This window comes from Narcine bancroftii, chromosome 3 (assembly GCF_036971445.1).
Source record: "Narcine bancroftii isolate sNarBan1 chromosome 3, sNarBan1.hap1, whole genome shotgun sequence".
NCBI lineage: Eukaryota > Metazoa > Chordata > Chondrichthyes > Torpediniformes > Narcinidae > Narcine > Narcine bancroftii.
Genome location: NC_091471.1, coordinates 239717849 through 239734366, shown reverse-complemented (window position 1 = coordinate 239734366; position 16518 = coordinate 239717849). Strand labels below are relative to the sequence as shown.

Sequence of the window (16518 nt, the reverse complement as noted above, 5' to 3'; positions counted from 1 at the left end):
TTTCACACAGGAGTGACTAAAGGAAAAAAGTGTCCTTGTCCCAAACATAATGGAGGGCACTGTATGTGCATATTAAATTAACTAAACGTATTTCTATGGCCAGTACTTTTTTTTTTTAATTTTTTTTATTTTTCACACCATAAACCACATTGACCAAGATACATACATTTTCCTTTTCATATACAGTGTCATTTTCTTACCCCACCTCCTCCCATCCCACCCTCCCTCCCTACCTCCCCCCCCATTCATTTAAAGTACAAAATCTAAGACACATTAAACCAGTCAAACAATGTTGTCATTCAATAAAAATAAACAAGAAATTCCACTGAGTCAATTCTTTTCATTTCCTTCTCCTTTCGTTAATTTAGGTGGTAGATGTCCCCAGTAGGTTTTCTCTATTGTGTTTCATGTATGGCTCCCATATTTGTTCAAATATTTCAATATTATTTCTTAAATTATATGTTATTTTTTCAAATGGAATACATTTATTCATTTCTACATACCATTGTTGTATTCTCAAATTATCTTCCAATTTCCAGGTTGACATAATACATTTTTTTGCTACGGCTAGAGCTATCTTAACAAATCTTTTTTGTGCACCATCCAAATCAAGTCCAAATTCTTTGTTTTTTATGTTACTTAGGAGGAAGATCTCTGGGTTTTTTGGTATATTGTTTTCTGTAATTTTATTTAATATCTGGTTTAGATCTTCCCAAAATTTTTCTACTTTCTCACATGTCCAGATTGCATGAATTGTTGTTCCCATTTCTTTTTTACAATGAAAACATCTGTCAGATACTGTTGGGTCCCATTTATTTAACTTTTGAGGTGTAATGTATAGCCTGTGTATCCAGTTATATTGTATCATACGTAACCTCATTTTTATTGTATTTCTCATCGTTCCAGAGCATAGCTTCTCTCAATTTTCCTTCTTTATCTTTATATTTAAATCTTGTTCCCATTTTTGTTTAGTTTTACCATTTGTTTCCTCATTCTCCTTTTCTTGCAGTTTAATATACATATTTGTTATAAATCTTTTGATTGTCATTGTATCTGTAATCACATATTCAAAGTTACTTCCCTCTGGTAACCTCAGACTACTTCCTAATTTGTCCTTCAAGTAGGATCTCAATTGGTAATATGCCAACACTGTATCTTGAGTTATATTATATTTATCCTTCATTTGTTCAAAGGATAATAATCTATTTCCTGAAAAACAATTTTCTATTCCTTTGATCCCTTTTTACTCCCATTCTCTAAAGGAAAGGTTATCTATTGTAAAAGGAGTAACTGATTTTGCATCATTATTAGTTTTGGTAATTGGTAATTTGTTTTATTCCTTTCTACATGAATCTTCTTCCAAATATTGAGCAGATGATGTAATACTGGAGAACTCCTACGTTGCACCAATTTTTCAACCCATTTATATAATATATGTTCAGGTATCTTTTCCCCTATTTTATCTAGTTCTAATCTAGTCCAATCTGGCTTTTCCCTTGTTTGATAAAAATCTGATAGGTATCTTAATTGTGCGGCTCTATAATAATTTTTAAAGTTTGGCAATTGTAAGCCTTATTGTTTATACCATTCTGTTAATTTATCTAGTGCTATCCTCTAGTGGTTTCCCTCCCTTTTCATAGAAATTTCCTTATTATTTTCTTTAACTCCTTGAAGAATTTCTCTGTCAAGTGTATTGGCAATGCCTGAAATAGGTATAGTATCCTTGGGAAAATGTTCATTTTAATACAGTTTATCCTTCCTATTAGTGTTAGTGGTAAATATTTCCAATGCTCTAAATCGCCCTGTAATTTTTTCATTAGTGGATAATAATTGAGCTTATATAGATGGCCGAGATTTTTATTTATTTGTATACCTAGGTATCTTATTGCTTGCATTTGCCATCTGAATGGTGATTCCTTCTTAAATTTTGAGAAATCCGCATTATTCATTGGCATTGCTTCACTTTTATTTACGTTAATCTTGTAACCCGACACTTCTCCATATTCCTTCAATTTCTTATATACTTCTTTTATTGATAGTTCTGGTTCTGTTAAGTATACTATAACATCGTCTGCAAATAAACTGATTTTATATTCCTTGTCTTTTATTTTTATCCCTTTTATATTATTTTCTGTTCTTATCAATTCTGCTAGTGGTTCTATAGCTAATGCGAACAATAAGGGTGATAGTGGGCATCCCTGCCTTGTTGATCTGCTTAAATTAAATTGCTTTGATATATATCCATTTACTGTCACTTTCGCCAATGGCCCCTTATATAATGCTTTAATCCAATTAATATACTTCTCAGGTAAACTGAATTTTTGCAATACTTTGAATAAATAATTCCATTCTACTCTGTCAAAGGCCTTCTCTGCGTCTAAAGCAACTGCTACTGTTGGCGCTTTACTCCCTTCTACTGCATGAATTAAGTTAATAAATTTACAAATATTGTTTGTTGTGTGTCTTTTTTTAATAAATCCAGTTTGGTCTAGATTTACCATTTTAGGTACATATTCTGCTAATCTGTTTGCTAATAGTTTAGCTATTATCTTATAATCTGTTAAGTAAAGATATTGTTCTATATGACGCTGGTGCGAGTGGATCTTTCCCTTGCTTTGGTATTACTGTAATTATTGCTGTTTTACATGAATCTGGTAAGCTTTGTGTTTTGTCATTCTGGTTGATTACTTCCAGGAGGGGAGGAATTAATAAATCTTTAAATGTTTTATAGAATTCTATTGGGAATCCATCCTCTCCTGGTGTTTTATTATTTGGTAGTTTTTTTAATTATCTCTTGTATTTCTACTATTTCAAATGGTTCTGTTAATTTATTTTGTTCCTCTATTTGTAATTTTGGTAGTTCAATTTTAGTTAAAAATTCATCTATTTTCCCTTCTTTCCCTTCGTTTTCAGTTTGGTATAATTGTTCATAGAATTCTCTAAAGTTTTCATTAATCTCCGTTGGATTACATGTAATTTGTTTGTCTTTTTTCCTTGATGCCAATACCATTTTCTTAGCTTGTTCTGTCTTAAGCTGCCATGCTAGAATTTTATGCGTTTTTTCCCCTAGTTCATAATATTTCTGTTTTGTCTTCATTATGTTCTTCTCCACCTTATATGTTTGTAGTGTTTCATATTTTATTTTTTATCTGCCAATTCTCTTCTTTTAGTTGTGTCTTCCTTCATTGCTAATTCTTTTTCTATATTTACTATTTCCCTTTCCAACTGCTCTGTTTCCTGATTGTAGTCTTTCTTCATCTTGGTTACATAACTTATTATTTGCCCTCTGATGAACGCTTTCATTGCTTCCCATAGTATAAACTTATCTTTCACTGATTCCGTATTTATTTCAAAGTACATTTTAATTTGTCTTTCAATGAATTCTCTAAAATCCTGTCTTTAAGTAGCATGGAGTTTAATCTCCATCTATACATTCTCGGTGGGATGTCCTCTAACTCTATTGTCAATATCAAGGGTGAATGGTCCGATAATATTCTAGCTTTATATTCTGTTTTTCTTACTCTATCTTGCATATGAGCTGATAACAGAAATAGGTCTATTCTTGAGTATGTTTTATGTCTACCCGAATAATATGAATATTCCTTTTCTTTGGGTGTTTTTTCCTCCATATATCCAAAAGTTGCATTTCTTGCATCGATTTAATTATAAATTTGGTTACTTTGTTCTTTCTGTTAATTTTTTTCCCAGTTTTATCCATATTTGAATCCAAATTAAGGTTGAAATCCCCTCCTATTAATATGTTCCCTTGTGTATCTGCTATCTTCAAAAAAATATCTTGCATAAACTTTTGATCTTCTTCGTTAGGTGAATATACATTGAGTAGATTCCAAAACTCCGAATATATCTTACATTTTATCATTACATATCTCCCTGCTGGATCTATTATTTCCTCTTCTATTTTAATTGGCATATTTTTACTGATTAATATAGCTACTCCTCTTGCTTTTGAATTATACGACGCTGCTGTTACATGTCCTACCCAATCTCTCTTTAATTTCTTGTGCTCCAATTCAGTTAAATGTGTTTCTTGCACAAATGCTATATCAATTTTTTCTTTTTTCAGTAAATTTAGCAGTTTCTTCCTTTTGATTTGGTTATGTATTCAGTTAATATTTAAAGTCATATAGTTCAACATAGCCATTTCATACTTTGTTTATCTTCCCTTTCCGTTTCTCCATCATCACCTTTCCTTCTTATCCATTTCTGCTTTCTTGTTTTGAACACTTTATAAGACAACATTTCTAAAACATCAAACATTTTCCTTATTCTCCTATTTAAAATTTCTTTAACCCCATTCTCCCCTCCCCCTCCTGAGTTGCCCTTTATCCCTTGTCAGGCAACCACATCTCCCCTCTCCATTTGGATTTGCGAATTCACTCGCAAGCGTCAACTGATTTTGCAGTGATCGTAACTCCGCCCCACCCAGCCCCCCCCGGAAAAGATTTCAATTTTCATATATAACAAAGGTCACTCTTTTAATTCCCTCCTTATTCCCTTTCATTCCCTTATTAATTCTTATCTATACTCTATATATTTTCCTCTAAAAACGGATACACTCATATATACACATATATACATACACATCTATATATATATATAATATATATATATACACACATACACATATAATATATATATATATATATATATTATATATATATATATATACACACACACACACATTATATATATATATATTTTTTTTTACCCATATACACACATACATATAGTTCGTGGTCATTTTTACTCTCATTACATGTCTTCATCTCTCTGCCTGTTTTGTAGTTGTTCTGCAAATTTTCGTGCTTCCTCTGGATCCGAGAATAGTCTGTTTTGTTGCCCTGGAATAACTATTTTAAGTACCGCTGGGTACTTTAACATAAATTTATATCCTTTTTTCCATAAGATCGTTTTTGCTGTATTGAACTCCTTCCTCTTCTTCAGGAGTTCAAAACTTATGTCTGGATAGAAAAAAATTTTTTTGTCCTTTGTATTCCAGTGGCTTTTTGTCTTCTCTTATTTTCTTCATTGCTTTCTCCAATATATTTTCTCTTGTTGTATATCTTAAAAATTTTACTAAAATGGATCTTGGTTTTTGCTGCGGTTGTGGTTTCGGGGCTAATGTTCTATGTGCCCTCTCTATTTCCATTTCTTCCTGTAATGCTGGTCTTCCTAGGACCCTGGGAATCCAATCTTTTATAAATTCTCTCATATTCTTGCCTTCTTCATCTTCCTTAAGGCCCACTATCTTTATATTATTTCTTCTATTATAGTTTTCCATTATATCTATCTTCTGAGCTAACAGCTCATGTGCCTCTTTAACTTTTTTATTAAATTCTTCTAATTTCTCTTTTAAGTCCTCTACTTCCATTTCTACGATTATTTCTCATTCTTCCACATTATCCACTCTTTTTCCTATCTCTGATATGACCATTTCTATTTTATTCATTTTTTCTTCTGCACTCTTAATTCTTCTTTTTATCTCATTAAATTCTTATAATTGCCATTCTTTCACTGATTCCATATATTCTTTAAGATATATCCATTGTCTTGCCTTTCTCTTCTTCTTCCATTTCTTTCTGTTCTTCTTCTTCCTCTGGGTTGACCATCTGTTGTTTCCTTGTTTTCTTTTTACCCTCTTCTTTCTTGTTGTCGTTATTTTCTGTGTTCTGTATCTGTTGCTGTGTTGCAGGTGTCTCTCTCAGCTGTGGAGTTCGACTCCGCAGCTGTTCCCCCCTCCCGTCAGTGTGTTTTTTTCATGCGCGGTTGCGCACTTTTACTCGGCTCTGTGAGCCGTTTTTGTAGTCCCGAGCCCGGGACTTCCACTGACCTGAGGGAGCGGGCTTCTCTCTCCGCGGTGGGTCTCCTCGGACAGGTAAGGCCTTCACCTTTTTCTTCCGACGTTCTTTCATCTTCTCTTCTTCCCGTTGTTTTCGACTTTTCTCTCTTCGCTGCCATTTTCTTCTCACCTTTATTTTTACTTTGTTTTAATTTATACTCTTGTACCTTTGTGTTTTGTGCGTTTTTTTTCAACTTTTCTGGAGAGGGCTGGAATTCCCTGACCGGCCACTACTCCATCACGTGACTCCTATGGCCAGTACTTTTAACATCTCATTTGGCGTTACCTTGTTAGGATCCAATTTGGCTTTGTCGACTGGATTAGAATCTTTGATAATCTCAGCAGCCTCTTCTCCAAACCGGTCCCGGTAGAATTCCTGCAACATTACAGAACAGGATTATCGAAGGAGAACATGAATACAAATACCACAGCACCAATGCAACAAGGCAAGAATCAGGTGAAAACTCAACATTGGGAGTACAAGGAAATATCTCTGTAGAACCAAGCAGGAAAGTGTTAGTCAATTAGACAAATCTCCTGGTGTTACGGCCATTGATCCACGCATACTCCAATTCACTCCTTACAATCAATATTCTGCTTTCATCCCACCATCAGAAGAAGTTGACCTTCAATACTGTGAGGACATTCCCAGTGTACCTACATTTAGAGGCTCCGATAACTCAGTGGTTAGAGCACTGGTCTTGTAAACCAGGGGCCGCGAGTTTGTTCCTCGCTGGGGCCTCGTTTCTGTGAGGGCGCTGGACAAACTTGGCCACTCTGCCTTCCTTTTGTGTGTTATATTCTAAATGTAGTATTATGTGTCAATAATGGAACCTTTACCTTGCAATAATTAAAACGCTTAAAGTTCCAAGTTGTAGGAGATAGTGAAGACGTGTCTCAGTTAGAAGCACTCTCATTCTAATTAAAAGGTCATGTTGCTCAAGCCCCACCCAAAAAATGAATGTGTTGGAGGTTGATATGTCTGTGCTATAAAATTTTCAATTTACTCGTTCAGCACGGTAACAGGCCCTTTTGTCCCACGAGCCCGTGCCATACAATTACACCCAATTGACCTACAACCGAGTTGAACGGTGAGAGGAAATGGGAGCACCCGGAGGAAACCCACGCAGACACAGGGAGAATGTACAGTTTCCTTACAGACAGTGCGGGATTTGATCTCGGTCGCTGGTGCTGTAACAGCGTTGCGCTAACCACTATGCGAACCGTACTATCCCTATTTCGAGGCAATATTGTAGAGAGTTATCTCTTATTACCTGAGAAGTAAACAGAGGACCTTCTCAAATGGCTGCCATATTTCCACTGTGCTACTTTCGAAGAAAGGCAAAGGAGTTTTCCCCTACCATTTATTACTCGATCAACAGCACCTCAGCAGATTATCTTGCTGATAACTCACCGCTCTTCTATGTGCAAATTGGCTGTCATGTTTCCAATCTTACAAGAATAACTATGCAATTTGAATTATTGGTTGACTCAGAAATGATAAACATCCAGAAGCTGAATAAAAATCATGAAAATGAAAAGCTTTATTTTATAGTCATGGAATGGGAAAAAGGAGGAGTTCATACCAGTATGTAAAAAAATAATGCACTTAGTTCTACAGGCCAATCTTCTCCCCCACATCCCTGAAAATCCTTTCATTTCACATTCCTAAATTATTTTTTAAAATGTTTAAATGTTATTTACAACACAGTAGAAGTTGAATCTGGACATTTAAACCCGAGCTGCCCAATTACACCAAAATTAAGCTACAGTCCCCATATGGGAGGAACCCGGTTCAAATCCCACGCTGTCTGTATGCTCTCCCTGTGTCTGTGTGGGTTTTCTCCAGGGCCTCCGGTTTCCTCCCACCGTTCAAAACATTTAGGGGTTGTAGGTCAGTTAGGTGTAATTGGGTGGCATGGGCTTGTGAGCCAAAAGGGCCTGTTTCAGTGCTGTATGTTGAAAAGTTTTAAATGCTCAGGTTATGACCCCTTTGTTCATCTACCCTTAAGGAATAGTGCACTCTGTTATCATTCTTGCAGCAAAATTGAACACTGCATTTCTCAGCATCAATGTTCATCTGCCATTTGTCTGCCCATTTCACCAGACTGCTAATGCCTTCTACGCCTGCCGCACTAATTCCTCATTGTTCTCACCTCCAAGTACTGCATCAGCAAATTTGAAAGTCCACATCCTTAAGAAAATTAACGATTCCTGGGAAACAAACGTCCTATTGGATCTGGCAAACCCACTTACCTCAAGGCGGTAGGAAATCTCTGCCAGCTTGGTGATTGAAGGTTCCTTATAAACAAATTCTTGTTCATCCAAATCTCCAAATTTACAACCATAGAAACCCACTCGGAAGTAAGTCCCAAACATCCTCTTTGTGACCTGTGCAAAGGTTTGAGGATCGAAAGTTAACAAATCCAGCAGGAGCTTGTTCAATCCTCCACCTAACTTCTACTTTCCTTTTAATTTAAACTGGTTAGTTAAATGCTAAGGTGGTTAGACAAAAAAAATCAATCCTGAATGAATTGCTCACCATTGTACACTCTCGAGCCTCCTAAAAACATACAGATGGCAAATTAACTATGAGGTAGTATTTCTGATTTGACCACCCTTTCTTTGTAAGCCACCGTTAGATATGTTCAGTGAATAAAGACAAGATGGAGGGACTCAGTATCATCCAAAGAAATAGTCAATGTTTGGAATTGGGAAGTTGTGTGGTGAATAGAGTGGGAAGAGGAGATAACAAGTACAAAACGTTGGGGGGGGGGGGGCGGGGGAGGGGAAAGAGAAGTGATAGGACACTGGATAAATGATGGGAAAGGTGAAGTCACAGATAGGTGAAGAGAGCCCTAGGTATGTGTGGGGGGAGGAGAGAGAGAACTTGTCTGTCTGTGACTGCGTGCATAACCGTCTCTGTGTGCACCAGGTAATGGACAGATGGAAACAATTGATAATTGAACTGGACCAGGGTGGGGATTACCTAACATTTAAAAAGCCACCTCCATGCCATTTTAGTTTTGTTCATCCTTGTGAAGGAGCTCTCATCTCAGATTAATTGGTGCAGATATTAACTCTTTTACTTGGTTTGGTCATAACTTCACTCCTTAGGAAAGGTGCAACCTAATAGACCAGCACAACATTTTTACATTTTCTACACCTCCTTCTTAAGTTTCGCCCTGTGGCACAAAATTCGGAATTACTTTAATAATGTCCGGTATTCAGAAAGAAGTTGTGGATTGATGCAGGTCACAAATACCAGCTTTGGACTGTGGGAGCTAAAGACAATTTTTAACTGACTTTATATCACAGGACACACAAGGGAGCAGACAAAGAGGAGATTTTCATCACCATTCTGGGAGGATTACAAACCAGGTTTCATTAATGTAAGGTTGGTGTGTAATACAATAGGGTTGCTTCTCTCCCAAATTTCCTTAATTCTTCTCCATCAAGAGGAAAAGCTACATTTCCAGAACAAAGGCCAAATTGCAACCTTTTGGGAGAACATTTTGAAAACTGAAGAAATCTCGTGGAACTGAAAGTTGTAACATGAAGAAATTGGTGATGTGGTAGATATTTTTAATCAGTAATTTTCAGTTCATTTTAAGCAATCTTTGGAACAAATGATAAAAATCACAGTAAATTAATAATAAAATGTAGCAACTTACCGCAAGGTGTAATGAGAGGATAGTGCGATCAGCAGCAAGTGCAATAAAGGAGAAAGCAGACAGAGAGAATCATCAACTGACAGACTCAACACCAATCACTGTTTTATGTACATGTTACAGGAGGTCTCCTGTGACACCAAGGTGGTAGCACTGCTGCCAGAAAGGAAAGTGTGTAACTCATTCACCAGCAGTTTATAATACCAATGCACATCCCATTTAAGTCCATTCTTCTCACACCCACCCCAAACACCTCAACGTAATTCACCAGATATTGAATGAGCAGATGACCAAGTCCCAACCATGCTTCCTTCCTCACCACTTGAGAAGTTATAGAGTGCCCTTCAGAGACATGACATTTTAAGCACAGACCATATTTACTTTAGACCAGCAACAGTAGTTTCACTGCAGTGGGTGTCACCAGGAAACTTCCTGCCCAAGAATGAACTGGAGACAGACAGTTTGTGCTCACAAACATCAGTGAAACCTAGACTGCGACCTGGTTGCATCACAAAGCACAGACATCTGCACCTGGGTCTGAAATCATTTGTGTATGAGTGCCGATTACAATCTCAATATCTGACAGGAACCAGAGCCCAGATCCCAAGTGCGCTTAACATATCTGCAATGAAACCTTCAGACTGAAGTACAAATCAGTTGCTCCAGCCTCAACACTTCCAATTAACAAATTTCTCAGATTGGGCTCTGCTGAAGTGAAAGGCCCATCTGCATTACAAAGGCCCATCTCGATCTGCACAATGGTTATTTTATTTCAAATTTCCATAAAAGACACAAAAATACACAATCTACAACTCAAAATAAACAGAAAGGGATATTGAATCATGAGGGGCAGAGATAAGATGAATTGCTGCAGATTTCTTTCTCTAGGTAGTGAAGTCCAAAACTTGGGACCATATATTTAAAGGGAGATTTTAAAAGGGACCAGTGGGACAACCTTTTCACACAGAGGATGGTGGATATATGGAATGAGCTGACAAGCTGCAATGGGAACAATTGTGACATTGAATAGACATTTAGACAGGTACATATATTGGAAAGGTTTGAATGGATATGAGCCAAACTCAGTTCAAGGGATGGGCAATGGGCAGCATGGAGGGGTTAGGTTGAAGGGCTGGTTTTCATGCCATATCACTCTACACCATGGGTCTCCAAAGTGATCGTTGGGACTATCCAAGGGGTCAATAAATGCTGAGGGTCGGGGGGGGAGGGTGTTTTTTCGAATGAATGTTTGCGGTTGAATGCAGGGGTATATCTATGGAAAACAGCATCTACGGCAAGTGTGTCTAACCTCACACAAGAGCTGGCCTTGGTGGCTGTCATGTTGTATTTGGATTTGGCCTTCAAATAAATTGAGAGCAAATGGGAAGTCGAAGGAGGGTGGATGGAGTGGAGAAGAGAGAGGTGTGTGTTCTTTGTATGTCGGGGTGGGTGGGGGACTAGTGCCATCAAATCACCCACCCCCTGGCCAGCACTACAACACCTCCACCTCTGGATAATTCCTCCAATCCCAGGTTTGGGGGGGGGGGGGGAGATTCCATTGCTAGGGGGTCAATGAAGGATCAAGGATTCTATGAAGGGGGTCGATGGTCTAAAATGTTTGGGGGGGGGGCGGTCCCTGCTCTACACAGCAAGAGAACATCCTGAATGCATAGCTTGGACTCAATATGAGTCATTTCCCACCTGACAGTCCAGCAACCCGAAGATCAGCTGAAATGAGCTAGCATTCCACTTTATACTTGAACTCCAAACTGACATGAAACCTGTTCAATTTCCCCAATATACTGAAAATAAGACTGCAAGCTGGAAATCGCAAACAAAAACAGAAAGTGCTGGAAATTCTCAGCAGTCAGGCTGCACCTGTCAGAAGAGAGACAGAACCAAGGTTTCAGGTTGGCAGAATTCCTCAATAAACTGCAGTTTCCAGCAAGTACAACTTCACTACACCTGACAGTTCAGGTTGAAGAGTTTTGTACCCAGAGGTTACAGCTTCAATGCCCTTGTTTTGCCCAAACATTAGGGGGATTGAAGAGACTCTTAGACAGGCACATGGATGAAAGAAAAATAGAGGGTTACGAGGTAGGAAGGTTTTTTTTGGTAGGAATATATCGATCAACACAATATCATGGGCTGAAGGACCTGTACTGAGCTGTAATGTTCTATGTTCAAACAACCATAATGAAGTGAACATTTTTTCTCCATTATCTGGGTGCTGGATCAAATGTAATGAAATGTTATTTCATGGTTTAAATCAATTTAGAGTTTAATTAAACTTTTGCCCCTTTTTCAGTCAAGCTGAAGTTTCATCTGACATTTCTGACAGATTTTCGGAAGCAGAGCAAAAAAAATGTTGGCTTCTTTGTCTGTCTCACTCCCAGGAAATTCACGGAAGGACCCCTGCATTGGAAAACAAAGATTTTGCTTCCTGAACACTCTTGGGTGTATTTTATGGATTTTGGACTGCTGATCACGAAAACACCATAAAATTTTCCAATTATGTATTTTTTTTAAAAAGATATAACCTATTTTTGTGATTTCCTGTCATAGTTTAAGTCTACTTCAAACATTTAAAACCATGAAGTGAAACATGTCACTGAAAATTCATTTTCTCCATTAGCACTTGGACGTCTTCCCTGCTGATCTTGGTGCAGTCAGTGATGAACAAAGTGAAAGATTTCTCCAGGACATTGCGACCATCGAAAAATGGGATCAGGGCAACTGAAATCCATCAACGCTGGATGACTATTGTTGGACACAGACACGAGAGGCATCAGATGCCGAGTACAATTGAAAATCAGTGGCAAAACATTTTTAGGTCGGTTGAACTAATGCAATATGTCAGTACCATTATGCTATTAAATATGCTAAATTAAATACAAGTTAATTTAATGTTTCTCCAACTTCCTAAGCGATACAGCAAATCTTAAATTATTTTTGTGTTGAGCTTGAACTTGTCTATCATAATCCCAAATTTTTTTTCAGAAAGCAAAGCTTTTGAAAAAATTGTTGTCTGGTGTTATCAGGTATTCTGCAAACCCAGGATGTGCATGCCTTAATAGGTTATTTGGTTATAATATGGCTTGTGTATCAGAGTAATAAATTGTGATCTGTTGGGAAACAATCCATCAGCAAAACAGAAAGACCATGGAATAATTAGGCAATGCAATATTAACAGCCTTCAGGCAGCCTTCTGGATGAAGCAATTCTCTGAAGAATACTGAGGCACTCTCTAAGAATCATTAATGAGAGCTCATTTTTTTCCCCCCTAAAAAACATGTGGCTGGACCGCTGGCAAAAAAAAAACAACCTTGGGAATTCCCATTACAGTATTCCTGATCTGAAAGATAGGAATGGCTTGCCAGCAGATGTTTCCATCACAATATCAGGACTGTTCCTGGATCAGCCTGCTTTAGCAGTGCACAAAAGGAATTCCACTTCTTTCAATGTTTTCTCACCTCACAAACTTTCAAAAAATGCAGAAAATATGCAAACCCATTCTTTTGCAGTGCTCCAATCTTTCTCTCAATAATTCCGACAGATCAATTTAGATTCTTTTTGCCACAAGGATATGACATACTCCAATTCAGTACGCACATACAGGAGCAGAGGACACCAGCTCTTATTCACTAAACTGAGGACATACATCCAGAGTCACCTATTAGCATGCAGTTTATTTGGTAGCCTTAACCCTTTGGACTCTGTATCCCGGCTTTCTGGAACCACCAACAAGAGCATATACTCCATGTACCCATTTACCACCAGCTGGTTCGTACTGGTGTTCATATTGTAGTTTACCCATGGACTCAGTCCAGAGTATACATTATGAAAGTCAAAAAATGGCCAGAGTCCAAAGGGTTAAGAATATTGTTAAAGGATATTTTCCCACAATGGAGAAGGGGTTGGAGAGCACTTTGATCATGTGATTTTCATCTATCTCATAATTGCAAGTTAAAGATCAGTGTTGAGAAGCCAACACGCAGATTTGTAAAGGAAATGAGTGGCTACCATACAGATCAGAAGTAGGCTGGTTGGGTGTGCTTGTCTGTGTTGCATGAAGTAATCTATAGTTCTGCACTAGTGTTAGTGGGGGTCCTGACCATTGCTTGGAATGCATTGCCAGGGATGGTGGTGGAGGCTGAAACTTCAGAGACATTTAAGAGACTCTTAGGCATGTGGATGGAAGAGGGTTTTGAGGTAGGGAAGGTATAGTACATTTTAAAAGGAATATATGGGTAGGCACAACATCGAGGGCTGAAGGGCTATAGTGTTAAGTCTCCGTCCCTGTACACCAGCTTTGAAAGCTCGTTATGCATGGAGATGGCAAGTGAGGACAGCACCAAGGCCAAGCACCCCTTTTGCCACAGTGCACTGCTGACAACTATAATCTAATCTCCTATGAGAAGCACTGCAATGTGGGGTAGGCAATAGGATGTGAGTATTAGTCGGGACTAAAGATCAAGGAGTTAATACAAAGGCAGACAGCTTCTTTAAAACAGTAGGAATGACCGGAGGGCAGAATTTCCATCGACTTCAACCAAAGAATGGTATATGGACTTGCATAGACCATTGGAAGTGGGGTAAAAACTAGATGTAAATGAGCTTTCATTCATCCCTCCCACAAGGACAACAGATGGCTGCCTGAAGTGAGGCTCGATGACTTCACTGGCAGTTAGCTGATGAAACATTAGTGAAAACATGGGAGTGCTGCCCAGCTGGAGTATGCACCCATCTCCTCACGTGATTCAGCCAGTGACATGCAAAAGCTCGATCATTGCACAAACAATCCAATCCAGACTAAATCCATGCAAGCCTACCTCCCAGCCAGAACTCTGCATGTGTTCACAGAAGGGGAAGGGGAAAGATAAAGCAAAAGAGACACAAAATTTACCGACCAGTGAACGTTAAAACAGATCCAAGACCGAACACACAGTTTTGAGGTGTAGAGGATCATTGCAACAATAAAATGCAATCTGTATGTTTCTTTTCAGGGATCTGCTTCAGACAATTATTCTAATATAGAGGAGCCTTTTAAATGACATTGATAATAAAGCATTTGCCACATGTCTAGATCTAACAAACGCGATTACAAACTAACCAAAGTACACTCATTAGTCGGCGGAGGTGAGGGGTACACAGGGGTCAGCATCACGGTTCGCATCCCTCTGAGGGGTGCACAGAGGTCAGCGTCATGGTCAGGGCTACATGCTAGTCAGGATCTTAGCCAGTTAGGATCACAGTGTCAAGTACACAATTAAATACAATCATGGTCATGGGTAGAGAGTTAGTCACCATTAAAGTGTGGGGTATACACCCATTAATATCACAGTAGGATACACATTAAGTGTCATAATGAAGATACACAACATCAGTCAGTTACACAGTGAGGGGGAAAAACACAATGCTGGAGAAACTCAGTAGGTCATTGCCTGCCTACATTTTGCTCATACCTTTTTGAAGGGCTTAAGCCCAAAATGTTGATACTGCATCTTTATCTTTGCAGTATAAAGGACACTGTTTGACCTGCTGAGTTTCTCCAGCATCGTGTTTTTAACTTCAATCACGGTGTCTGCAGACTTTTGTGCCTTTCTCTGCACTGTAAGTTTCACATGGGGGAACATCCAGTCAATGTCATGGTGAGAGGTTATATGGTAGCCAGCCTTGTATCAGACAGGACAAGTGATGGTACACATCAGGGTCAGGGTGAGTGGGACATATTAAAGTCACTGTAAGGGGAAATGATCAGTACAGGAAAAGGAATACAAATTGCACACTGTAGTTTAATACCATGCAACACCACAGCAAGAGTGCTCTATAAATTATTTTTTTGAGTCTCTGTATAATTAGCATCAATTCTTTTCATCAATAGGAAATAAGTAAGCCACACTATCTGTCATTAATAAAGTCAAATCATATTATGCTTGTATCTCATGCACTTATAGCCAGATGTCAAAGCAAACACAAAGGTTTTACTTTATGGAACTTGTCTATTGTCTTTCTGATGTTGCAACCTTTAAGCTTCGAACAACTGTATATTACATAAGAAGGCAGGCTGGGATGTCAAAGGATGGGCAAAGGTACACGGCTAGGAGAAGCCCAGCTAGAGTTCGTAGCTAGCATCCAAACTTAGTGAGAAAATCCTGGCTTATTACTGACGGCTGGCATAAAGGGTGGTTGCAAACATTCAGCCAAACTACATGGAAATCAAAGTTCATAATCTTTATGGCCTGCAATAACAGGAACTCTAATTTTAAATTTAGGCATGCTGCATGGTAATAGGCCCTTTTGGCCCACAAGCCCGTGACACCCAATTACAGCCAATAGACCTACAACCCCCCCATACGTTTTGAACTCTGCAGCCAGCATACCCAGCAAAGCTGCCCCAAAGATACACTGAGCACTGAACTACCTGGAACTCTGCAACTGCTGGAATTAATCACTTTTTGTTTGGGGGGGGTTTCTAATTGAGAAAGAATTCAAACTTTGATTATGCAGGCAAAACCTTTTGGGCCAGATCACTCTGACTGCCAGCAGACAGTTTGTAGGGAACCACTGGCTAGTTGGTCTGAAATGGTTTGCATTCCAGACTGGCATTACTGGGACATGGGGCACTCCATGACAAACCAAGTTGAGGGGTTGTACACAACTTTGCATCTGGCCTCTCAGTTTTATATCAGCCACAAATGGCATGCCCAGAGTGGCCCCATGCATTCAACTAGGGACAAGAATTTCATTAAAAGGTAAATGGTTTATTTACTTCCTACTTTAATGTTATCTAATGTTCTTTTAAGTGAAAGCTTTATCACTAAATTTTTTTTTTAAATTTTATTTTATTCCATTGTTTTTAAATATTGTATCATGAGGGATCTTTGGCAAAAGTGGAACAGCCTTCAGATAGTAAGGTCATTAACGGATATGAGATTTCAATGGTTCTCGTGACCTGGCTAGTGGGGAGATGACCAGGTCGTGTGG

General features: G+C 38.4%; 1 protein-coding gene across 9 annotated transcripts in view; it reads right to left on the bottom strand.

The window, feature by feature from the left end:
- Positions 1-16518, bottom strand: part of LOC138758389 (dedicator of cytokinesis protein 7-like) — a 158981-nt gene that overhangs the window by 16257 nt on the left and 126206 nt on the right. For 5 of the 9 annotated variants that reach the window (XM_069927221.1, XM_069927227.1, XM_069927225.1 and 2 more), the window contains 2 exons: positions 8117-8251; positions 6147-6236 (listed from right to left, as the gene is read on the bottom strand). In XM_069927221.1, coding sequence (XP_069783322.1) covers positions 6147-6236; positions 8117-8251 — 225 coding nt within the window. The other 4 variants (XM_069927222.1, XM_069927230.1, XM_069927229.1 and 1 more) reach the window with 4 other exon arrangements.